This window comes from Salvelinus alpinus, chromosome 37, assembly GCF_045679555.1.
Source record: "Salvelinus alpinus chromosome 37, SLU_Salpinus.1, whole genome shotgun sequence".
Taxonomy (NCBI): domain Eukaryota; kingdom Metazoa; phylum Chordata; class Actinopteri; order Salmoniformes; family Salmonidae; genus Salvelinus; species Salvelinus alpinus.
The window spans coordinates 18,586,289-18,612,302 of NC_092122.1; the positions used below are offsets into that span (position 1 = coordinate 18,586,289).

Below are 26,014 nucleotides of genomic sequence, written 5' to 3' on the forward strand. Positions count from 1 at the left end.
TTGAGGTAATCAGGCACTTTATTTCCATTACATCGCTATTCTAACATTACTGTGTTGATTTATTAGGAATGCACATTATTCAGGGCCTCATCAAAATACAGACTAGTGAACAGTGGTAATAACAATAATAATAATAATAATAAATATAGGCCATTTAGCAGATGCTTTTATCCAAATCGAGAATCGAACCCACTATCAATTGCGTTGCAAGCGCCATACAAAATTGTGCAAGTTGAAGACAGTGTTCTACACATAAATAATATCATCAGACAGAGACAAACTGTTAATTCATGAAATACTTAAAAACAGAGCAGTGAAACTTGAAGTAAACTCAATTCAACATCTATTCTACGTTGGTTCAACCAGTGCGTGTCCAGTGGGAAGTGTTCTTCGCTCAATAAATAGCTGGGGACATCTGCATACCATTTACATGACATCCGCAATTTGTTCCTTACAAACCCTAGACATCTATCCATTGAGATGCAACAGGTACGTAATACAACAAGTGGAATGCCATACATCCAAATGGCCAAGCTCTGGAGATCATCGTCAAGATATTTAATCTCATGTTGTTCATTCAATAAGATCCTACAAAACGGGGGGGACAACAGAGGGAAATTATCAATATTTTCCACATTACGTCTTGTAAATGGATCATTGTTCATTTAAAACAATGGACGGGTCAACATCACCATAACGTTGCTCTTAAATGCACAAGTTCACACATATTTTGCCTTTTGCTATGCACCTAACATGCCCTAAAAATCCTGAGTGCCTTTAGCCACCATGCTAAAGCTAATAACACTCACATCATCTGAATCCACTTGGAAGACTGATGTTCCGTTGCTACTGGCAACACTCTCTGGGTCGGCGGCAATGGAGCAGTCGTCGTCCTGAAGCTGCAGGACAGAGAAGCGATACGTTGGCGCCCTGTAGGGGGCGGAGCAGAGCCACAAAGAATGTCATTATTTAGGACCAGAACGGAAGCAGGCATTTCAATGTGCACTTGTACCTGAGCAGTGTGTCTGTGTTTGTGTGTGTGTGTGTGTGTGTGTGTGTGTGTGTGTGTTTGTGTGTGTGTGTGTGTGTGTGTGTTTGTGTGTGTGTGTGTGTGTGTGTGTGTGTGTGTGTGTGTGTGTGTGTGTGTGTGTGTGTCTGTGTTTGTGTGTGTGTGTCTGTGTTTGTGTGTGTGTGTGTGTGTGTGTGTGTGTGTGTGTGTGTGTCTGTGTTTGTGTGTGTGTGTGTGTGTGTGTGTGTGTGTGTGTGTGTGTGTGTGTGTGTGTGTGTGTGTGTGTGTGTGTGTGTGTGTGTGTGTGTGTGTGTGTGTGTGTGTGTGTGTGTGTGTGTGTGTGTGTGTGTGTGTGTGTGTGTGTGTGTGTGTGTGTGTGTCTGTGTGTCTGTGTGTCTGTGTGTCTGTGTTTGTGTGTTTGTGTGTGTGTGTGTGTGTGTGTGTGTGTATGCGTGTTTACTTGCATGCTCGTGCGCCTAAATGTGTATGTGGCTCACCTATTCCCATAGACCATTCTCCTTACAGTATAGACAGCAGCGGCAACAGCCACCAGAATGACAATCCCTAATCCAACACAAACTACGATCAACAGCATCTTCTCTCTCTGAAATACAGACATAGCATTATCATATTTCTGGTCATAATATTCTAAACGCTATAAACTTTTATCATGTGACGCATTGCATCATCTAATATGTGGGGCTGTATTGTCTGATGCGGAAGTACCCAGAGGGTGTGTAGGCTTTTGTTCCAGCACACCGCTGACACAACTGATTCAACTCATCAACCAGTTATCAAGCCATTGATTGATTGAATCAGGTGTGTTAGTACTGGGCTGGAACAAAACCCAGCTCACAATGTGTGACTCCCGAGAATGAAGAACACTGTTACATTATGCCCAGGTAAGTTACACCTTTCACACTGTGAGCAATAACCCAAGCACACACACACTCAAAGGAGACCCACACAAGAACTCGCAGATGCACACGCACACACACAGGTCACACTCACCGGGGTTTCAGAATATGGGCTGGCAGTGGGGGGCTGACTGGAGTTCCCACAATGACTGTTGACTGTTTCCTTTCTGCGCAGGGGAGTGAAACCTCCCTCACACTTATCACTGGGAACCTTACGGTACCTACACATGGAGACCACACGGTGAACTGTGTGTGTGTGTGTGTGTGTGTGTGTGTGTGTGTTTGGTTTGACTATCTTTGTGGGGACCACATTTCGCCGGTCCCCACAAGGAAAAAGGTTATTTTAGGCTTAGGGGTTAAGTTTAGGGTTAGGGATACAATTAGGGTTAGGGGTTAGGAGTTAGGTTTAGGAGTTCAGGTTAGGGGTTAAGGTTAGGGTTAGATTAAGGGTTAGGGTCAGGAAAAATAGGATTTTCAATGGGAATCAATTGTTAGGTCCCCACAAGGATAATAAAACAAATGTGTGTGTGTCATAATTACCCCGACGTCCTAAGCTCCTCCTCCTCTCCATTTAGACACACCTCCAGGGCGTGGTCTGCAGTGTCCAGTTGTCTCATACACTCTGAGCTGTTCTCATGACGATAGTAACCATAGTCACTGTTGGAAAGGACAGACACGTTAGGCCATTTCAACCACAGACACAGCAAATGCCTTGTTGGCAATGTTATGTTTGGGTCTGCGTTGACTCTGCCTTTGCCTCAAAGGCACAATTAGAGAAAAAAATGCTTTTTTTACTAGAAATGAAGCAACAGATTGTGCCTTTGAATGGACAACTCTCAACTTCTGGTTTCCTGTATCTGAATGTATCCCTGACTAGAGGGAGAGAAGTTTAGACTGGACCCCTGACAGTGTTTCTTACCATAGGTAGTCCTCTCTGGTGCAGGGGCAGGGGCTTTTCTGCCTGCTCACCACGTAGTCCCGTCCATTCCTGCAGACGGACAGCTTCCTCAGCCTCCTGAAGATCTCCTTATAGCCCAAGACACACCCCTCTGTGGCCAAGTCCCCGCCCTCTGTGGCATGGGCCAACCACTGAACATAGTCCTGGTTACCACCTATAGGAAACCAACGTTAACCAATAGAGAGAGACTATTGAGACATGCCAATTTTAGTATATATTTATCGATATCAGTATGTTCAATTCCGTTCCTAGTGACCCACAGGGGTGCACACCAAAGGTGGCTGGTGGGAGGATCTATAGGAGGGCGAACTCATTGTAATAGCTGGAATGGAATCAATGGAATGGTATCAAACACATCAAACATATGGAAACCACATATTTGACGACACTCTTTGGGTATTCTCACAATAGAAAGCTAGCTACTGTTTCATTCCTTGTGAAATGTCTGTTGTTGGTTTAATGATTATGATCCTTGGGGATATTATATTTGACAACAAACAAATGACTCACAGGGGGAATCTCAATCATCTTTCCTTGATTCCTTGTGACCACTCTCCTTCACCTCCTTCTCAAAAAGCATTGGAGGAGAAGATCCAAGGTTCCTCCCCTCAGACATTCTCCTCCACTGAGTTTTGACAAGGAGACGAGTAAACACAGGACACAAAGAATCAAGGAAATACAATTGAGATTCACCCACACTCTCTGGTGAGGAGACTCTGGAAGTCAATGGTGACCACAACCCACATGGGCTGGTGGTCGTCCTCGGGCCGGTAGCCCCACACGCTGATGTTCATGGTCTTGGTGCCCGGCTCGGATGTCAGGCCAGCGAAGAAGATGGGCTGCTCTGTAAAGTTGTACACCTTCCAACACTGGCCCTCATCTGTGGAGAACCTGGGGTGATGCACAATGACATACAGGGTCGTTTTCATTCGTGCACAGAGTCACAAAACGCTTTGCAACGGAAAACTAAAACGAGCCTTTCTTATTGGATAAAGTTAAGGTTGATTTCTTTCGTTTGGTGCCTAATGAATACGACCCTGTATAAACATCTGAATGTGAACGTGCAAGCACACACACACACACACACGCATGAAGTACATAGAATTAAAACACACACATACAGAGTTACCGGATAGTGGACTGCTTAGACACATTCACAGCCACAACTTCATAGGGAGAGAAGAGCGTATAGACACACACACACACACTCCAAAGTCAAACACAGACACACACACACACAACACTCAGAGGAGGTCGCTTGCATGCCATGGGTGGGGGTGTGAATAAAAAGCATCTTTCTTACACCCAATCTTTCTACATGCCACCGACTGTGTGTGTGTGTGTGTGCGTGTGGTGTTCAGTACTTGATGGTGTTGATTTGGCCGTCCATGGGGTGGGCCTCCACAGCCACGACGAGCCCCCCAGCATCCAGGATGCTGTAGTGATGGGGCCCCCTCAAGGAACCCCTCCACTTGTACCCCCCGTCATCTGACACGTACACGTCAGGCCGTGTTGACGAGATGGAGTCCCCCACACTGCCTGACCGGTCAAAGCGCAGAGGTCATAGAAAGGTCACACACATTCTGGGACAGCTAGAGGGTGGGGGATGTGTCCGAAAACATGTTCTATCTGTCAGTCATCCGGTCCCAAATTTCTCCTTACCCCTCCGTTTAGCCCTAACCCTCCAATGTTTTCTGACCTGAAGGGCCTGGATAGAGATAACCAGTGTAGTGGAGAAGCTTTCACCATACTGATCCCACATTACTGATATGCAAACATTAAATGCTAAGGGAACGAATTGGGACCGGGCATATAATAGTGCACTATATATGGGATCAGCTATTTTGTGGTGATGACCGAATTATTAGGGGGAGAAGAATTTCCGGTGTAGTCCATTCAAGATTCCCTACAATGCTAAATGTAGTGCACAACATCATGTACACTACGGTAATACAGAAGTATCACAATGCAACATGTAGTGCACAACATCCTGTACACTACGGTAATACAGAAGTATCACAATGCAACATGTCTGTGATATGTATGATTGACAGTTTGGTTACCGTGGGCGATGACAAGGCCAACGGCAGTGGGGTCAGAGAGAGGCAGCATGGGAGTGATGCCGTTGTAGCGACTGTGCTCACCGTGGATGTGCAAGTTACACTGTCACAAACAGAAACACACACACGCACACACACAAGAATCCAGTGTTCACAATCATATAATAAGCATCAACATACTCAACACACTGAATTGTCAGAGGAGGGAATGAAGTTAGTTCTCACATCATTTCTTGAATCCTCACCACACTCAACATTCTGGGGCTTGTTGAGGAGTGTCCACTCTCCCCCTCGGTTAAATGAAATGACTGTCCGAATGCGGCCGTCTGTCAAAAACAATACCCAGGAAAAAACGTTTTAGCTTGGATTAGTAATTGTCAGATTTTTTCCACTAAAGAATACATGCATTCACACTTCAATCAGCCAGTTGAAACCCCCCCTACAAACTACATGCATTTTATATTGGACAAGTTCAGGTATCAATCAATCAAATGGATTTATAAAGCCCTTTTAACATCGGCAGTTATCACTAAGTGCTTAAACAGAAACCCAGCCTAAAATCCCAAAGAGCAAACAATGTAGATGTAGAAGCACGGTGGCTAGGAAAAACTTTCTAAGGAGTTTTTCCTAGCCACCGTGCTTCTAGAATCTAGGAAGAAACCTAGAGAGGAACCAGGCTCTGAGGGGTAGCCAGTTCTCTTCTGGCTGTGACGGGTGTAGATTATACGAGTCCCTCCGCGTTTCGGACTGTTAATGTTCCTAAAGAATACGACCCAGATTGTGTTGATGCGTAGCTGCGTACCCTCCTCCAGTACGTTGGTGAGGTACACTCCTCTCATGGAGGTGACGTTGGTGAAGTCGCTCTTCCCTTCCCCACCAAAGAGGTGGCGCTCTAGAGACTTAGAGTACAGGATGCCCTGGTCATCTGACGTGTACACCGTCCCAAAGTAGCTTTCCTCTGGAGAATAGAAGACAGTAGAGTATGGTACAATAGAATAGAAAGTCAATAGAATCAAACAGTATAATATAGAAGGAATAGTCATTTATCATCTACTCTATCCCGACCCCATGAGACAACACACACACACACACGGATGGAAGAAATAGAGTATCTTCTGTAGGCTTGGGAACAAACCCAACTTTGCTGACACAGCCCTCTATGAGTCGGCATAGCGATAAGGGGCAGTAAACATCAATAAATGGTGTGAAGAAAACTCCTGACATCAAAGATGCAGAAACAACTTACGTCAGCACTTAGTGGTAAATAGTATGCATATGACCTTCTGGCCTTAAAATCCCTTTGTACCATGTGTTGCTGTGTGTGTGTGTGTGTGTGTGTGTGTGTGTGTGTGTGTGTGTGTGTGTGTGTGTGTGTGTGTGTGTGTGTGTGTGTGTGTGTGTGTGTGTGCCCTGATGCCCAGAGCTGTGTCAGCTGTTATTCTAGCCTATCAATGTGTCTGTCTACCTCTAACCTTCCCACACTCAGATAAAACCCCTCCTTCTTATCTCCTCCATTCAGCTGAATGGCACAAACGCCTCGGACCTCCACCCATAGAGACCTACAGCATGCACTGACGCAGAAGACACACACACACACACAGCCTGTATGATCAGATTATTTGTCAGCAATACTGAGAACTTGTGAAACCAGTCTTTCCTCTTTCTCTCTAACAAACTCAAGCTTTTCCATTGCAGCAAACAGGGTAGTAGAACTAAGACAGACATATCAGGGTTAGAGTTAGTAGGACTGAGACAGACATATCAGGGTTAGAGTGGTAGAACTGGAACAGATATATCAGGGTTAGTAGAACTGAGACAGACATATCAGGGTTAGTAGGACTGAGACAGACATATCAGGGTTAGTAGAACTGAGACAGACATATCAGGGTTAGTAGAACTGAGACAGACATATCAGGGTTAGTAGAACTGAGACAGACATATCAGGGTTAGTAGGACTGAGACAGACATATCAGGGTTAGTAGAACTGAGACAGACATATCAGGGTTAGTAGAACTGAGACAGACATATCAGGGTTAGAGTTAGTAGAACTGAGACGGACATATCAGGGTTAGTAGGACTGAGACAGACATATCAGGGTTAGTAGAACTGAGACAGACATATCAGGGTTAGTAGAACTGAGACAGACATATCAGGGTTAGTAGAACTGAGACAGACATATCAGGGTTAGTAGGACTGAGACAGACATATCAGGGTTAGTAGAACTGAGACAGACATATCAGGGTTAGTAGAACTGAGACAGACATATCAGGGTTAGTAGAACTGAGACAGACATATCAGGGTTAGTAGAACTGAGACAGACATATCAGGGTTAGTAGAACTGAGACAGACATATCAGGGTTAGTAGAACTGAGACAGACATATCAGGGTTAGAGTTAGTAGAACTGAGACAGACATATCAGGGTTAGTAGGACTGAGACAGACATATCAGGGTTAGTAGAACTGAGACAGACATATCAGGGTTAGTAGTGAGACAGACATATCAGGGTAGAGACTGAGACAGACATATCAGGGTTAGAGTTAGTAGAACTGAGACAGACATATCAGGGTTAGTAGAACTGAGACAGACATATCAGGGTTAGAGTTAGTAGGACAGAGACAGACATATCAGGGTTAGTAGAACTGAGACAGACATATCAGGGTTAGTAGGACTGAGACATATCAGGGTTAGTAGAACTGAGACAGACATATCAGGGTTAGTTAGTAGGACTGAGACAGACATATCAGGGTTAGTAGAACTGAGACAGACATATCAGGGTTAGTAGGACTGAGACAGACATATCAGGGTTAGTAGAACTGAGACAGACATATCAGGGTTAGTAGAACTGAGACAGACATATCAGGGTTAGTTAGTAGGACTGAGACAGACATATCAGGGTTAGTAGAACTGAGACAGACATATCAGGGTTAGTTAGTAGGACTGAGACAGACATATCAGGGTTAGTAGAACTGAGACAGACATATCAGGGTTAGTAGGACTGAGACAGACATATCAGGGTTAGTAGAACTGAGACAGACATATCAGGGTTAGTAGAACTGAGACAGACATATCAGGGTTAGTTAGTAGGACTGAGACAGACATATCAGGGTTAGTAGAACTGAGACAGACATATCAGGGTTAGTTAGTAGGACTGAGACAGACATATCAGGGTTAGAGTTAGTAGAACTGAGACAGACATATCAGGGTTAGTAGAACTGAGACAGACATATCAGGGTTAGTAGGACTGAGACAGACATATCAGGGTTAGTAGGACTGAGACAGACATATCAGGGTTAGTAGGACTAAGACAGACATATCAGGGTTAGTAGAACTGAGACAGACATATCAGGGTTAGTAGGACTGAGACAGACATATCAGGGTTAGTAGGACTGAGACAGACATATCAGGGTTAGTAGGACTGACACAGACATATCAGGGTTAGTAGGACTGAAACAGACATATCAGGGTTAGTAGGACTAAGACAGACATATCAGGGTTAGTAGGACTGAGACAGACATATCAGGGTTAGTAGGACTGAGACAGACATATCTGGGTTAGTAGAACTGAGACAGACATATCAGAGTTAGTAGGACTGAGACAGACATATCAGGGTTAGTAGGACTGAAACAGACATATCAGGGTTAGTAGGACTAAGACAGACATATCAGGGTTAGTAGGACTGAGACAGACATATCTGGGTTAGTAGAACTGAGACAGACATATTAGGGTTAGAGTTAGTAGGACTGAAACAGACATATCAGGGTTACTAGGACTAAGACAGACATATCAGGGTTACTAGGACTAAGACAGACATATCATGGTTAGTAGGACTGAGACAGACATATCAGGGTTAGTAGGACTGAGACAGACATATCTGGGTTAGTAGGACTGAGACAGACATATCAAGGTTAGAGTTAGTAGAACTGAGACAGACATATCAGGGTTAGAGTTAGTAGGACTGAGACAGACATATCAGGGTTAGTAGAACTGAGACAGACATATCAGGGTTAGTAGAACTGAGACAGACATATCTGGATTAGTAGAACTGAGACAGACATATCTGGATTAGTAGGACTGAGACAGACATATCAGGGTTAGTAGAACTGAGACAGACATATCAGGGTTAGTAGGACTGAGACAGACATATCTGGATTAGTAGGACTGAGACAGACATATCAGGGTTAGTAGGACTGAGACAGACATATCAGGGTTAGTAGGACTGAGACAGACATATCAGGGTTAGTAGGACTGAAACAGACATATCAGGGTTAGTAGGACTGAGACAGACATATCAGGGTTAGTAGAACTGAGACAGACATATCAGGGTTAGTTAGTAGGACTGAGACAGACATATCAGGGTTAGTAGAACTGAGACAGACATATCAGGGTTAGTTAGTAGGACTGAGACAGACATATCAGGGTTAGTAGAACTGAGACAGACATATCAGGGTTAGTAGAACTGAGACAGACATATCAGGGTTAGTAGAACTGAGACAGACATATCAGGGTTAGTAGAACTGAGACAGACATATCAGGGTTAGTAGGACTGAGACAGACATATCAGGGTTAGTAGGACTGAGACAGACATATCAGGGTTAGTAGAACTGAGACAGACATATCAGGGTTAGTAGGGCTGAGACAGACATATCGGGGTTAGTAGGACTGAGACAGACATATCAGGGTTAGTAGGACTGAAACAGACATATCAGGGTTAGTAGGACTAAGACAGACATATCAGGGTTAGTAGGACTGAGACAGCCATATCAGGGTTAGTAGGACTGAGACAGACATATCTGGGTTAGTAGGACTGAGACAGACATATCAGGGTTAGTAGGACTGAGACAGACATATCAGGGTTAGTAGGACTGAGACAGACATATCAGGGTTAGTAGGACTGAGACAGACATATCAGGGTTAGTAGAACTGAGACAGACATATCAGGGTTAGTAGGACTGAGACAGACATATCAGGGTTAGTAGGACTGAGACAGACATATCAGGGTTAGTAGAACTGAGACAGACATATCAGGGTTAGTAGGGCTGAGACAGACATATCGGGGTTAGTAGGACTGAGACAGACATATCAGGGTTAGTAGGACTGAAACAGACATATCAGGGTTAGTAGGACTAAGACAGACATATCAGGGTTAGTAGGACTGAGACAGCCATATCAGGGTTAGTAGGACTGAGACAGACATATCTGGGTTAGTAGGACTGAGACAGATATATCAGAGTTAGTAGGACTGAGACAGACATATCAGGGTTAGTAGGACTGAAACAGACATATCAGGGTTAGTAGGACTAAGACAGACATATCAGGGTTAGTAGGACTGAGACAGACATATCAGGGTTAGTAGGACTGACACAGACATATCAGGGTTAGTAGGACTGAGACAGACATATCAGGGTTAGTAGGACTGAGACAGACATATCAGGGTTAGTAGGACTGAGACAGACATATCTGGGTTAGTAGGACTGAGACAGACATATCAAGGTTAGAGTTAGTAGGACTGAAACAGACATATCAGGGTTAGTAGGACTGAGACAGACATATCAGGGTTAGTAGGACTGAGACAGACATATCAGGGTTAGTAGGACTAAGACAGACATATCAGGGTTAGTAGAACTGAGACAGACATATCAGGGTTAGTAGGACTGAGACAGACATATCAGGGTTAGTAGGACTAAGACAGACATATCAGGGTTAGTAGAACTGAGACAGACATATCAGGGTTAGTAGGACTGAGACAGACATATCAGGGTTAGTAGAACTGAGACAGACATATCAGGGTTAGTAGGACTAAGACAGACATATCAGGGTTAGTAGGACTGAGACAGACATATCAGGGTTAGTAGGACTAAGTCAGACATATCAGGGTTAGTAGGACTAAGTCAGACATATCAGGGTTAGTAGGACTGAGACAGACATATCAGGGTTAGTAGAACTGAGACAGACATATCAGGGTTAGTTAGTAGGACTGAGACAGACATATCAGGGTTAGTAGAACTGAGACAGACATATCAGGGTTAGTTAGTAGGACTGAGACAGACATATCAGGGTTAGTAGAACTGAGACAGACATATCAGGGTTAGTTAGTAGGACTGAGACAGACATATCAGGGTTAGTAGAACTGAGACAGACATATCAGGGTTAGTAGAACTGAGACAGACATATCAGGGTTAGTAGAACTGAGACAGACATATCAGGGTTAGTAGAACTGAGACAGACATATCAGGGTTAGTAGGACTGAGACAGACATATCAGGGTTAGTAGGACTGAGACAGACATATCAGGGTTAGTAGAACTGAGACAGACATATCAGGGTTAGTAGAACTGAGACAGACATATCAGGGTTAGTAGGGCTGAGACAGACATATCGGGGTTAGTAGGACTGAGACAGACATATCAGGGTTAGTAGGACTGAAACAGACATATCAGGGTTAGTAGGACTAAGACAGACATATCAGGGTTAGTAGGACTGAGACAGCCATATCAGGGTTAGTAGGACTGAGACAGACATATCTGGGTTAGTAGGACTGAGACAGACATATCAGGGTTAGTAGGACTGAGACAGACATATCAGGGTTAGTAGGACTGAGACAGACATATCAGGGTTAGTAGGACTGAGACAGACATATCAGGGTTAGTAGAACTGAGACAGACATATCAGGGTTAGTAGGACTGAGACAGACATATCAGGGTTAGTAGGACTGAGACAGACATATCAGGGTTAGTAGAACTGAGACAGACATATCAGGGTTAGTAGGGCTGAGACAGACATATCGGGGTTAGTAGGACTGAGACAGACATATCAGGGTTAGTAGGACTGAAACAGACATATCAGGGTTAGTAGGACTAAGACAGACATATCAGGGTTAGTAGGACTGAGACAGCCATATCAGGGTTAGTAGGACTGAGACAGACATATCTGGGTTAGTAGGACTGAGACAGATATATCAGAGTTAGTAGGACTGAGACAGACATATCAGGGTTAGTAGGACTGAAACAGACATATCAGGGTTAGTAGGACTAAGACAGACATATCAGGGTTAGTAGGACTGAGACAGACATATCAGGGTTAGTAGGACTGACACAGACATATCAGGGTTAGTAGGACTGAGACAGACATATCAGGGTTAGTAGGACTGAGACAGACATATCAGGGTTAGTAGGACTGAGACAGACATATCTGGGTTAGTAGGACTGAGACAGACATATCAAGGTTAGAGTTAGTAGGACTGAAACAGACATATCAGGGTTAGTAGGACTGAGACAGACATATCAGGGTTAGTAGGACTGAGACAGACATATCAGGGTTAGTAGGACTGAGACAGACATATCAGGGTTAGTAGGACTGAGACAGACATATCAGGGTTAGTAGAACTGAGACAGACATATCAGGGTTAGTAGGACTAAGACAGACATATCAGGGTTAGTAGGACTGAGACAGACATATCAGGGTTAGTAGAACTGAGACAGACATATCAGGGTTAGTAGGACTGAGACAGACATATCTGGGTTAGTAGGACTGAGACAGACATATCAGGGTTAGTAGGACTGAGACAGACATATCTGGGTTAGTAGGACTGAGACAGACATATCAGGGTTAGTAGAACTGAGACAGACATATCTGGGTTAGTAGGACTGAGACAGACATATCAGGGTTAGTAGAACTGAGACAGACATATCAGGGTTAGTAGGACTGAGACAGACATATCTGGGTTAGTAGGACTGAGACAGACATATCAGGGTTAGTAGAACTGAGACAGACATATCAGGGTTAGTAGGACTGAGACAGACATATCAGGGTTAGTAGAACTGAGACAGACATATCAGGGTTAGTAGGACTAAGACAGACATATCAGGGTTAGTAGGAATGAGACAGACATATCAGGGTTAGTAGAACTGAGACAGACATATCAGGGTTAGTAGGACTAAGTCAGACATATCAGGGTTAGTAGGACTAAGTCAGACATATCAGGGTTAGTAGGACTAAGACAGACATATCAGGGTTAGTAGGACTGAGACAGACATATCAGGGTTAGTAGAACTGAGACAGACATATCAGGGTTAGTAGGACTGAGACAGACATATCAGGGTTAGTAGAACTGAAACAGACATATCAGGGTTAGTAGAACTGAGACAGACATATCAGGGTTAGTTAGTAGGACTGAGACAGACATATCAGGGTTAGTAGGACTGAAACAGACATATCAGGGTTAGTAGAACTGAGACAGACATATCAGGGTTAGTACGGCTGAGACAGACATATCAGGGTTAGTAGGACTGAGACAGACATATCAGGGTTAGTAGAACTGAGACAGACATATCAGGGTTAGTAGGACTAAGTCAGACATATCAGGGTTAGTAGGACTAAGTCAGACATATCAGGGTTAGTAGGACTAAGACAGACATATCAGGGTTAGTAGGACTGAGACAGACATATCAGGGTTAGTAGGACTGAGACAGACATATCAGGGTTAGTAGAACTGAGACAGACATATCAGGGTTAGTAGAACTGAGACATACATATCAGGGTTAGTAGGACTGAGACAGACATATCAGGGTTAGTAGGACTGAGACAGACATATCAGGGTTAGTAGGACTGAGACAGACATATCAGGGTTAGTAGGACTGAGACAGACATATCAGGGTTAGTAGGACTGAGACAGACATATCAGGGTTAGTAGGACTGAGACAGACATATCAGGGTTAGTAGGACTGAGACAGACATATCAGGGTTAGCAGGACTGAGACAGACATATCAGGGTTAGTAGGACTGAGACAGACATATCAGGGTTAGTAGGACTGAGACAGACATATCAGGGTTAGTAGGACTGAGACAGACATATCAGGGTTAGCAGGACTGAGACAGACATATCAGGGTTAGTAGGACTGAGACAGACATATCAGGGTTAGTAGGACTGAGACAGACATATCAGGGTTAGTAGAACTGAGACAGACATATCAGGGTTAGTAGGACTAAGTCAGATATATCAGGGTTAGTAGGACTGAGACAGATATATCAGGGTTAGTAGGACTAAGTCAGATATATCAGGGTTAGTAGGACTGAGACAGACATATCAGGGTTAGTAGGACTAAGTCAGATATATCAGGGTTAGTAGGACTGAGACAGACATATCAGGGTTAGTAGGACTGAGACAGACATAGATGAGATGTACAGTTTCAGACACAATCGGTGCTGAGCAAAATACATGAGTAAACTTTCATGTTTAATCTAAAGACGGATCCATGTGGCTCATATGTCCTTTGTCTGTACTTGAAAAGCATGTGTGAGTGTGTGAGTTAGAATGTGTGAAAGAGAGAGAGGGAGAGAAATTGAGATAGTAACAGAGACTAGAGTGTATGCGTGTGACAGAGTGTGTGTAAGATGTGTGTGTTTGAGTGAGTTGCGATGACGTTCACTCCTTTCCTCTACAGTACCTCCTGGATTGTCCACATGCATGAAGATCATGTCCTCATCCCCATCCAGAACCGAGTAGAACTGGAAACACACACACATGTATACAGGTGAGAATATGAATCATTAACACATGTGTGCAACTGTTTGCGTTATTGTAATGCCTCCCCCAATTAGTTGCTTACATGAGTATGCATGCTTGCGTGTGTGTGTGTTGTGTGTGTGTGTGTGTGTGTGTGTGTGTTCTCCCATTTCTAAGCCGTTAACGTGAGAGAATATCTTTGTTTCTGTCTCGTCAGCAAGATACAGTTTGGGAGGGAGTTGAGGGAGAGAGAGGAGAGCAGGGGGTGGTATGTGTGTGTGTCTTTGTCTGTGGCTAGACCAGGTGTGTGCATCTGTCGTTACGTTATGTGTTGTAATTGAAAGTTGCCAAACGGTCTCCTCCTGATATGACCAAACGTCTTTCAAACCCCTACTTCCTCTTTCAAGAACTTCTAGACCAGACCCTTGGTGACAGTTACTGTATCTTGTAGTTACTTTGTCACAATGTGGTTTTTAATCTGTACTATGTCTTGTCAATTGTTGTGACAGATTCTTTACCGTGTACTTGACGAAATGCTGTCACCCTGATCTGGAATTTTGAGATATTTTAAAATGAATTTATGACAGAGGGACAGATAGAGGGACAGAGACAGAGGGAAAGGGGGAACAGAGAGACAGGAGAAGACAGGGACAGGAAGACAACAGTACAGAGGAAAAGGAGAGATGGAAAAGGGTAGGATTGTGGCGGTCATGAAATTTTGTCAGCCGGTGATTGTCAAGCAAATAACTGCCGGTCTCACGGTTAATGAACGTTATTAATTGTATTATTTTATAGTATGAAGAATACAATCGAACATAGATTCATAAAATAGAAAGGATCTTTTCTCCAAACGATATCAAAGGAAGTGCGCACATGCGGCTATTCTGTGTTGAGCGGTTAACAAAGAAACTGGTCCTCCTATATTCTTAATTTAGAGTTATTTATGCAACTTTAGTTGTGACACAAACGTTGGGCTATATGTTCAGATTTTTTATACATTCTAAGGCTGTATGATGCGACTCTAATATTGATCAAAAAAATAGTTGCATGAAAGGCATGAGCTCTTATTTGTTTCTTGTTCAAGCTACACACACTTCATCAGTCTCTCATTCACAATTTGACAAGCACTTGATAGTTTTCTCACCAGGCCTCAAATTTCCCGGCGGCATCCCCCTTGTGTGGACGTAATGCCCCCCCCAAAATCCTTGCCTTTGTGGCCAAAGTGGCCATTTGGCTGAAAATAATAATTATAATTCCCCTCTCCCAGCTGCCGTGCTCCGAAGCACCTCTCACTCACATGGTTCTCTCAGATATCTACATTTTTAATATCCAATGCCCGTCACGTGATCGCGTCCTTCTCACAGGCATTTCAGCTAAGAAGTAGGATACAAGTGAATGAAGACAGACACATCGGGGGACGCAACTCCGAATTCCCAAGGCCATATTGAAGATGTTAGAACTGTCCACTACTTTTCATCAGCCAATAAGATGAGTGGGCCTAACGAACAGCAGAACAATAGCCTATGTCAATCTACTATCCCCCATATGTCACGGATTCCCCGGTACTGCTGCCCTTCCGTGTACCAATTCCGGAGGTCTACGTCACCGACATCTAGGCGTCATTAAACTGTCTCATTACGCACACCTGATTCCAATTCCCCTGATTAGTAATTGTATATACAGTGGGGAGAACAAGTATTTGATACACTGACAATTTTGCAGGTTTTCCTACTTACAAAGCATGTAGAGGTCTGTAATTTTTATCATAGGTACACTTCAACTGTGAGAGACGGAATCTAAAACAAAAATCCAGAAAATCACATTGTATGATTTTTAAGTAATTAATTTGCATTTTATTGCATGACATAAGTATTTGATACATCAGAAAAGCAGAACTGAATATTTGGTACAGAAACCTTAGTTTGCAATTACAGAGATCATACGTTTCCTGTAGTTCTTGACCAGGTTTGCACACACTGCAGCAGGGATTTTGGCCCACTCCTCCATACAGACCTTCTCCAGATCCTTCAGGTTTCGGGGCTGTCGCTGGGCAATACGGACTTTCGGCTCCCTCCAAAGATTTTCTATTGGGTTCAGGTCTGGAGACTGGCTAGGCCACTCCAGGACCTTGAGATGCTTCTTACGGAGCCACTCCTTAGTTGCCCTGGCTGTGTGTTTCGGGTCGTTGTCATGCTGGAAGACCCAGCCACGACCCATCTTCAATGCTCTTACTGAGGGAAGGAGGTTGCTGGTCAAGATCTCGCGATACATGGCCCCATCCATCCTCCCCTCAATACGGTGCAGTCGTCCTGTCCCCTTTGCAGAAAAGCATCCCCAAAGAATGATGTTTCCACCTCCATGCTTCACGGTTGGGATGGTGTTCTTGGGGTTGTACTCATCCTTCTATTCCTCCAAACACGGCGAGTGGAGTTTAGAGCAAAAAGCTCTATTTTTGTCTCATCAGACCACATGACCTTCTCCCATTCCTCCTCTGGATCATCCAGATGGTCATTGGCAAACTTCAGACGGGCCTGGACATGCGCTGGCTTGAGCAGGGGGACCTTGCGTGCGCTGCAGGATTTTAATCCATGACGGCGTAGTGTGTTACTAATGGTTTTCTTTGAGACTGTGGTCCCAGCTCTCTTCAGGTCATTGACCAGGTCCTGCCGTGTAGTTCTGGGCTGATCCCTCACATTCCTCATGATCATTGATGCCCCACGAGGTGAGATCTTGCATGGAGCCCCAGACCGAGGGTGATTGACCGTCATCTTGAACTTCTTCCATTTTCTAATAATTGTGCCAACAGTTGTTGCCTTCTCACCAAGCTGCTTGGCTATTGTCCTGTAGCCCATCCCAGCCTTGTACAGGTCTACAATTTATCCCTGATGTCCTTACACAGCTCTCTGGTCTTGGCCATTGTGGAGAGGTTGGAGTCTGTTTGATTGAGTGTGTGGACAGGTGTCTTTTATACAGGTAACGAGTTCAAACAGTTGCAGTTAATACAGGTAATGAGTGGAGAACAGGAGGGCTTCTTAAAGAAAAACTAACAGGTCTGTGAGAGCCGGAATTCTTACTGGTTGGTAGGTGATCAAATACTTATGTCATGCAATAAAATGCAAATTAATTACTTAAAAATCATACAATGTGATTTTCTGGATTTTTGTTTTAGATTCCGTCTCTCACAGTTGAAGTGTACCTATGATAAAAATGACAGACCTCTACATGCTTTGTAAGTAGGAAAACCTGCAAAATCGGCAGTGTATCAAATACTTGTTCTCCCCACTGTATGTGTCCTCTGTTCACCTTTGTCTTGTGGGTTATTGTTCCCATGTCCGTTGGTCTGTGAGTACCTATGCCTTATTTCGGCTTTCGTGCTGTGTGTATTGTGCTCTTGTTATTACGGGTCTCGTCCCGTGTATTGTTGTGGATTTGTTATTACGGATCTCGCCCCGTGTAGTGTACTGCGGGTCTGGTCCCGTGAATTTATTAGAGGTTTTCCCTCGCTCTTTTGTTTGGGTTACATCCCTGTGTTTTTGTGTGTTTGTTTTGGGCTTCGTATTTTTGGGTGGAGTATTAAAAAAAAAGATTACCTATTCCTGCGCCTGTCAACAATCGTTTATACGACGTTACAGAATAACCAACCCTAAATGGAGACAGCGGGAATGGCCCGTCCGATGCTGCTGCAACTGGCCCGTCCGCCGCAACTTTGGCAGCTGCAACTGGCCCTGACCGACCCGCACCGCACCTCGAGGCCGGTGTCGTCGCGCTGCTAATGCAGCGTGTCAGGGGAGGGGTACTGCCCAGAGGAGCGGTGCTGGGTTCCTGCGGTGGACATCCTGGACGCTTCGCTGACCAGGGATTTTCACCACTAGCACACTTACCGACACGCACCGTGTCCTTGTGGTCGTCCTCGAGGCCGGTGTCATCCCGCTGCTGGTGCAGTGCGTCAGGGGGGTACTGTCACAGATTCCCCCGGTACTGCTGCACTTCCGTGCACCAGTTCCGGAGGTCTACGTCACCGGCCTCTAGGCGTCACTGAACTGTCTCATTACGCACACCTGATTCCAATTCCCCTGAAGTTTACATACACTAAGTTGACTGTGCCCTTTAAACAGCTTGGAAAATTCCAGAAAATGATGTCATGCTTTAGAAGCTTCTGATAGACTAATTGACATAATTTTAGTCAATTGGAGGTGTACCTGTGGATGTATTTCAAGGCCTAACTTCAAACTCAGTGCCTCTTTGCTTGACATCATGGAAAAATCAAAATAAATCAGCCAAGACCTCAGAAGAATATTGTAGACCTCCACAAGTCTGCTTCATCCCTGGGAGCAATTTCCAAACGCCTGAAGGTACCACGTTCATCTGTACAAACAATAGTATGCAAGTATAAACACCATGGGACCACACAGCCGTCATACCGCTCGGGAAGGAGACGCATTCTGTCTCCTAGAGATGAATGTACTTTGGTGCGAAAAGTGCAAATCAATCCCAGAACAACAGCAAAGGACCTTGTGAAGATGCTGAAGGAAACAGGTACAAAAGTATCTATATCCACAGTAAAACGAGTCCTATATCGACATAACCTGAAAGGCCGCTCAGCAAGGAAGAAGCCACTGCTCCAAAACCTCCATAAGAAAGCCAGACTACAGTTTGCAACTGCACATGGGGACAAAGATCGTACCTTTTGGAGAAATGTCCCCTGGTCTGATGAAACAAAAATAGAACTGTTTGGCCATAATGACCATCGTTATGTTTGGAGGAAAAAGGGAGAGGCTTGCAAGCCGAAGAACACCATCCCATCCGTGAAGCACGGGGGTGGCAGCATCATATTGTGGGGGTGCTTTGCTGCAGGAGGCACTGGTGCACTTCACAAAATAGATGGCATCATGAGGGGGGGAAATTATGTGGATATATTGAAGCAACATCTCAAGACAACAGTCAGGAAGTTAAAGCTTGGTCGCAAATGGGTCTTCCAAATGAACAATGACCCAAAGCATACTTCTAAAGTTGTGTCAAAATGGCTTAAGGACAACAAAGTCAAGGTAGTGGAGTGGCCATCACAAAGCCCTGACATCAATCCTATAGAACATGTGTGGGCAGAACTGAAAAAGCGTGTGCGAGCAAGGAGACCTACAAACCTGACTCAGTTACACCAGCTCTGTCAGGAGGAATGGGCCAAAATTCACCCAACTTATTGTGGGAAGCTTGTGGAAGGCTACCCGAAACATTTGATCCAAGTTAAACAGTTTAAAGGCAATGCTACCAAATACTCATTGAGTGTATGTAAACTTCTGACCCACTGGGAATGTGATGAAATAAATGTAATCTGAAATAAATAATTCTCTCTACTATTATTCTGACATTTCACATTCTTAAAATAAAGTGGTGATCCTAACTGACCTAAGACAGGGAATTGTTACTATGATTAAATGTCAGGAATTGTGAAAAACTGAGTTTAAATGTATTTGACTAAGGTGTATGTAAACTTCCGACTTCAACTGTATATGTGTCCTCTGTTCACCATTGTCTTGTCGGTTATTGTTCCCATGTCCGTTGGTCTGTGAGTACCTGTTCTTTGTTATTTCGGCTTTCGTGCTGCTTGTATTGTGCACTTGTTATTACGGGTCTCGTCCCGTGTTATGTTGTGCATTTGTTATTACGGGTCTCGCCCTGTGTAGTGTACTGCGGGTCTCGTCCTGTGTATTTCTTAGAGGTTTTACCTCGCTCTTTTGTTTGGGTTACATTCCTGTGTTTTTGTATACGTGTTTGTCTTGGGCTTCGTCCCCTTGCCACTCGCATCAAAAATACGTTTAAAAGCAATGGTGGCAACAGATCAGAACGTTTAGCTTAAAATGTTGATAAACTATTCGGCTATTTCTTCACATTATAAGCGCAGCAATGCGCACACGGCAGTAGGCTATAAGTGCGAACGTTCCAAAATGCAATCAATTAGCGAGAAAACTGTCCTTGAAAGTGACGTCAAATGTGATTATGCATACAATGCTGTATTATAAAGGTGCATTTTTATGGTGAAAATTATCTTCCGCAAACTTGAAACTCACGTGCAGCTTATATATGCCAGTTTGGCTCTATACCAGTTACAGAGCGGATTAATATGCCTAATTTTAGGAAGTTATTTGGCTACTTTAGTTACGATACAAACCTTATCAAAACATATAGGCCTATGGGCTAGGCTACATGAGGTGTGTGACTATGATTTGAAAAAGTCGCAAAAAAAGGCATGCACTGTTTCTTCCCTTACTTACTGCACAAGCTGGGCATCATTCACAACTGATAATATATCATTCACAAGTGATAGGCTTATATTGTCACCCATCAGACTATTGTTAATTTAATGTTGTCTTTACATACTAAATAATATGTCTGAAATTAGGTTTGATTTAGAATGGGCCATTATCATGCACCTGTCTCAGAACAGAGGCATGGGGAAATACTTAAATAGAAGACGCTTTTCCCATGGTTAATTTTCATGCCAGTCAGGTAGGCTATACTCCTGTTGTAAAGCAAAGCAATGTGCTTAATATTAGGCCATCAAAACTCTGTTTTCTCACACAATTGCATAGCCTATAGAAATGTTGCTCAACATGAACTCATGGGCCCTCGTGAAGTGTTTGATTCGATTTTTGATTACGTTTGCATTGATGTCAGAGTGATTAGATGGACAATAGAGTGCTAGTACCAGGCAGGTAGCAATTTTTGTAGACTACTAATGACCATCAGCAGCATCAGAGCTTGGAGAAGCCTAATTACCGTGACTAAACGGTCACGTGGTATTTGACTGCCGTCATTACTCATTACCGGTGTGGCGGTAATACGGTTAGCATAACAACCATAGACAGGGGACAATAGAATGAAGTGAGGACTGAGGGGACATAGTGGGGTACAGAGGGACATGACAGACAGACAGACAGACAGACAGACAGACAGACAGACAGACAGACAGACAGACAGACAGACAGACAGGAGCCTGTCCTACCTGCTCAGTGGAGGCGGAGGGGAGCTGGGCCTTGTTGAAGTGGTCCCCTTGGTCTGAGGACACATAGATGACACGTGGGGCTCCCTAGGAGAGAATCACTTAGTCACAACACAGATCTAACCAAGGCTCCCTGGAAGAGAATCACTTAGTCACAACACAGATCTAACCAAGGCTCCCTGGGAGAGAATCACTTAGTCACAACACAGATCTAACCAAGTAAGAACCACAATGTGGTGTAGAACTGGACCAATGAAAGGCAGAGTGAGTGGAAATAACACAGAATAACACAGAGTGTAAATTATTGTATATGTCAGCTTAAATGTTGATACCCGTGTGTGTTTGTGTGTGTGTGTGCATGTATGTGTACGCTTGCTTGCATGAGTATGCATGCTTGCGTGTGTGTGTGTGTGTGTGTGTGTGTGTGTGTGTGTGTGTGTGTGTGTGTGTGTGTGTGTGTGTGTGTGTGTGTGTGTGTGTGTGTGTGTGTGTGTGTGTGTTTGGTTGCATCAGTGTGTGTGTCTCACCAGTGTCTCTATGACTGAGGTGAAGAGGAAGCTTCCTACATAGCCGAAGGAGAAGATGCTGTGTGCCACGGTGGTGAACGTCTTCCCCAGGTCTTCTGTCCTCTTCAGGAACAGCTCTCCTCTTCTGTCTGCCTCCACTAACGACACAACACATTACTAGACCAGCGCCCAAACAGAAAAAAACGAACTTGTCGCTAATTTTTGGGTTTCAAAATGTTTTGCTACGGTGTGTACTAATGAATATGACCCTGCTCTCACCTGTTCCTTTGGGACTGAAGCTGAAGAAGAGAGTGATGCCGGAGCCCCTGGCAAAATAAGGAGAGAGAGAGAGACCCAGTTAATAATCATATTTATTACATTTTGTTACTGTTTATTACTTAGGGGCAAATCCTATAACTTACACTCAAGTAATTTTCACTTAAGTCTCCCATTGATTGATATCAATGCATGACTAAGTGAAAATGTGCCTTTAGTGACTTAACAAATAGGAGCTTCTCACGCCTACCAAACACCTATAGTTGCCACCAGACCTGGGCTAAACATTCCAATTCAGTCAAACAACAGACAACAGACTGTAGACGTGTGTGCTTTATGAGCTCTGTGGGTTTACTACACTGATGTATTGAAGTCAGTATTTAGATTGAACACGACACACCTCCTCTCTTTGTCTGGGCACGGCTGATCAAACTGAGCTTTGTGGTGTGTGTGTATGTGTGTGTGCCCCGTTTGTTCTCACCACGTGAAAGATTGTGTTCCTTCGTGAACCTTTGTCCACACAGCCCCAAAGTCCAGAGAAAGCCACAGGCCGCCCTGCAAGTGAGAAAAGCATAGGAGAATGTGTATTTAATGCTGGAATATGACCCGACCAAATTCCCATAGAAATGTGAGTTATAGATCGGTAATTCTAATTGAAAGCAAGTCTAAGAAGCGGTAGATCTGTTTTATCTGTGCTATTTCTATGCTTCCTGTTATTAAGTTTAGTTTTTGCGTCTTTTACTTTTGGTTTTGTACACCAGCTTCAAACAGCTGAAAATACTACATTTTTGGTTATGGAAAATATATTTCACAGCGGTTTAGATGGTACAATGATTCTCTACACTATACTTGTTTGTTTTGTCACATAAACTGAAATTAGGTTAACTATTATCATTTTTTCTACCAGGAAATGGCAGAGTGATTTTTACATATGGCACCTTTATGTATGTGTGTATGTGTGTGTGTGTGTGTGTGTGTTTGGGTGCGTATGTGTGAGGTGAGTGTGATCACAAAGAGATAAAGAGCATGTTTGTTTATTTACTCACATCTATGCTGATGACCACTAAGTACTCGGGATTCAAGAAGTGGAAGGTGATTGGCTGGGCCGGGTGAAAAGGCAGCTGAACAGACTTAAACGACACTCCGGCATCAGTTGAGGTAAAGATGACACCACCGGGGTTGTCCAAAACCGGTGTGTCTGCAGTCAGAATCACCTGTCAATCAGAACAAGCACCATCGGTGATGGGAGGTTGCCTTAACGTGCATCTCAATAGTCTAAACTGGCTTCCTCCCCTTGTCTTCTCTATTGTCTTCATATAAATCACCTCCCCCAACATAAAACTATGAGGCCTCATCCTGGGGTGTATTCATTAGATGCCAAACAGACAAAAACAAACTGCAACAGACCTGAATTTGTCCAATAAGAAGTGCTTGCTTTTGTTTCTGAACATTTTCCATTGCAAATTGTTTTGCTACGTTGTGCCCTAATGGATACCACCCTGTTGTGGTTGTTTAGGAGTAATGGGTTTGGTGGTTTTGTTGTTCTCACTGTCTAGTCTTCACACCAGTGTTCTGAGCAGCGTGACCACAGTGGCATGTGGAGGAGTGTTGAAACTGAGCTGTGGTGGCTCAAGCTGATTGGACAGCAAGAACCAAGACGGCTGACGTGTCTGCACATGCACGCCAGACAGTCACTAACACACACACATACACACAGACATGCAGACACACACACAGACTGTCATTCCTGCATGTACACTTGTGATCAGGCAGCTTACCTGTTGAGAGTTCCCTGGTCCAGCCAGAAGTCCAAATTCCTTCCTTATGAAGGTGTTGTTGATGAGATGAGAAATATCATGGAAAGACTTGCCATAGTCTGCACTGAGAGGGGAGTATAACAAGCCAAAATGTCAGAACACTGGCTCAATTCATCTAGAGACACAAACAGACAGACAGACATATTGCCACCATCCACTAACCTGCGGTACAATCGTGAAGAACCGCCCTCGAAGAAGGAATCTAGAGGAGCACTGATTGTAGACAACACCAAGATTACCTGGTGGGACACAAATTAACACTTGACTAAACTTCACCATAACTGTACTATTACCAGTTTATGCACAGTTAGCAATTCCCATTTATCCACTCAATCACTCACTCAATCAATCAATCACTCAATCAACAAATCAATAAATTAACCAATCACTCAATCAATCAATCAACCAAATTAAAAAACTGTTGTCAAAGGTTTAAAAGGTTTCCTCTATCCTCGTCCCCTTTCCTTTCCTTCATCTGCATCGATGTGAGAGAACTGGACAGGTGAAAGCAAATTCCCTGTAGGCATCTATCATGTTTCCTCACTGTCTGGTTACCGCAGGTGAAAGAGAGGAAACGATGGGAGGAAGCTACTCCAGCATACTGAGCTGCACCCCTTTCAGATGCACCCAATGAGTGATGATGACAATGAAGCTACATCCATCATCCATTAAGTGACGACCATACGTACTCCTGTCCCGTCTCCAACCCATGTGACAGTAAAACTGGAGCCATCGTCACCATGAAACCCTGTCTGAAGGGAGAGAGAGAAAGAGAAAGAAAGAGAGAGAAAGAGAGCGTGAAAAATAGAGAGAGAGAGAGAGACAGAGACAGAGACAGAGAGAGAGAGAGAGAGAGAGAGAGAGAGAGAGAGAGAGAGTGAAAGATAGAGAGAGAGAGAGACAGAGACAACGAGAGAGACAGAGACAGAGACAGAGAGAGAGAGAGAAACAGAGAGAGAGAGAAACAGAGAGAGAGAGAGAGACATAAGATGAGGGACAGTGTCTGACAGACCAACCAACCTGCACATGTCCTCTATGCTTATTGTTATTATTCAATGCATGGTTATTTTTACCCTTGGTTATTTGTGTTACTGTTGTCCAGTTGACAATATTGATTATTATTAATTATGTAAATATTGTAAATCTCCAAAGAAAGCTTTGGCACATTGTCACGTCATGCCAATAAAGCAAATTGAATTGAATTGAGAAAGAGAGCGAGTGAGACTCAACTTAATCTTTTTCGTCACATACACCCATAACACCACACCTTCAGAGCTGATGGACCTTATGACAACCCAAGTAGCCCTACCCTCAAAACTATCACACACAAAATCATTAATAAAGCAAGCATTAATCATCATGATGACATATTATGATACATTTCCATTTATTTATGCAATTGCAAAAGAAAACTGCGGTGTTGATGCTATAGTAATTGATAAAGTACGTCAAAAACAGCACTGACATAGCTCTCACCTCGTGTGTATTTTGATCCAACACCATGTGTTCTAATGGTGTGAGAGGGAGTTTACAAGCGGTGAAAGTGGGTCTTGGAGAAGCTGTGGTATCCCTCTCTGGCCGTGAGAGGACTTGGCGTTGGTCCCCATCTTGCTGAGTCTGATGGAAAGACACCGTTCTACGGTTTCGTTGCTCTTTGCACTGACCCCCCACACCCAGAAGAAGCAAGCATGCCCCACCGAGGACCAAAAGTCTCCAAGTCATTTTGATGTGGTGGGCTAAATAATGGTAAAGTCCCAAATCCCACAGTTCGGGTCATGTATGACAGACTAGCTAGCACTGCCTATTGCTTCAGGCGACAAATGACAAGTGTCGCACTTGAATGGCTGGGGGGCGGAGAGACACGTTTGACGAGTCATTTACCTAAAATCTGCTGCCAGTGGGTATATCAACGGTTGTTCGCCTCCATGCCGCATCCAAGTGATGTCCATACATATATATACTACAACACCTCT

General features: G+C 43.9%; 1 protein-coding gene across 1 annotated transcript; it reads right to left on the bottom strand.

Moving 5' to 3' along the window:
- Positions 1-25,942, bottom strand: LOC139565808 (sortilin). Its single transcript, XM_071386390.1, has 21 exons — positions 25,518-25,942; positions 24,731-24,793; positions 24,204-24,280; positions 24,003-24,105; positions 23,271-23,438; positions 22,706-22,779; positions 22,228-22,274; positions 21,970-22,106; positions 21,446-21,529; positions 14,387-14,447; positions 5,747-5,902; positions 5,170-5,270; positions 4,948-5,047; positions 4,249-4,423; positions 3,582-3,775; positions 2,846-3,038; positions 2,467-2,583; positions 2,021-2,147; positions 1,507-1,613; positions 810-930; positions 1-588 (listed from the first exon to the last, which is right to left on the bottom strand). The coding sequence occupies exons 1-21, from the start codon at positions 25,761-25,763 to the stop codon at positions 574-576; spliced, it is 2,466 nt and encodes an 821-aa protein (XP_071242491.1). The 5' UTR covers positions 25,764-25,942; the 3' UTR covers positions 1-573.
- Positions 25,943-26,014: the final 72 nt, after the last annotated feature.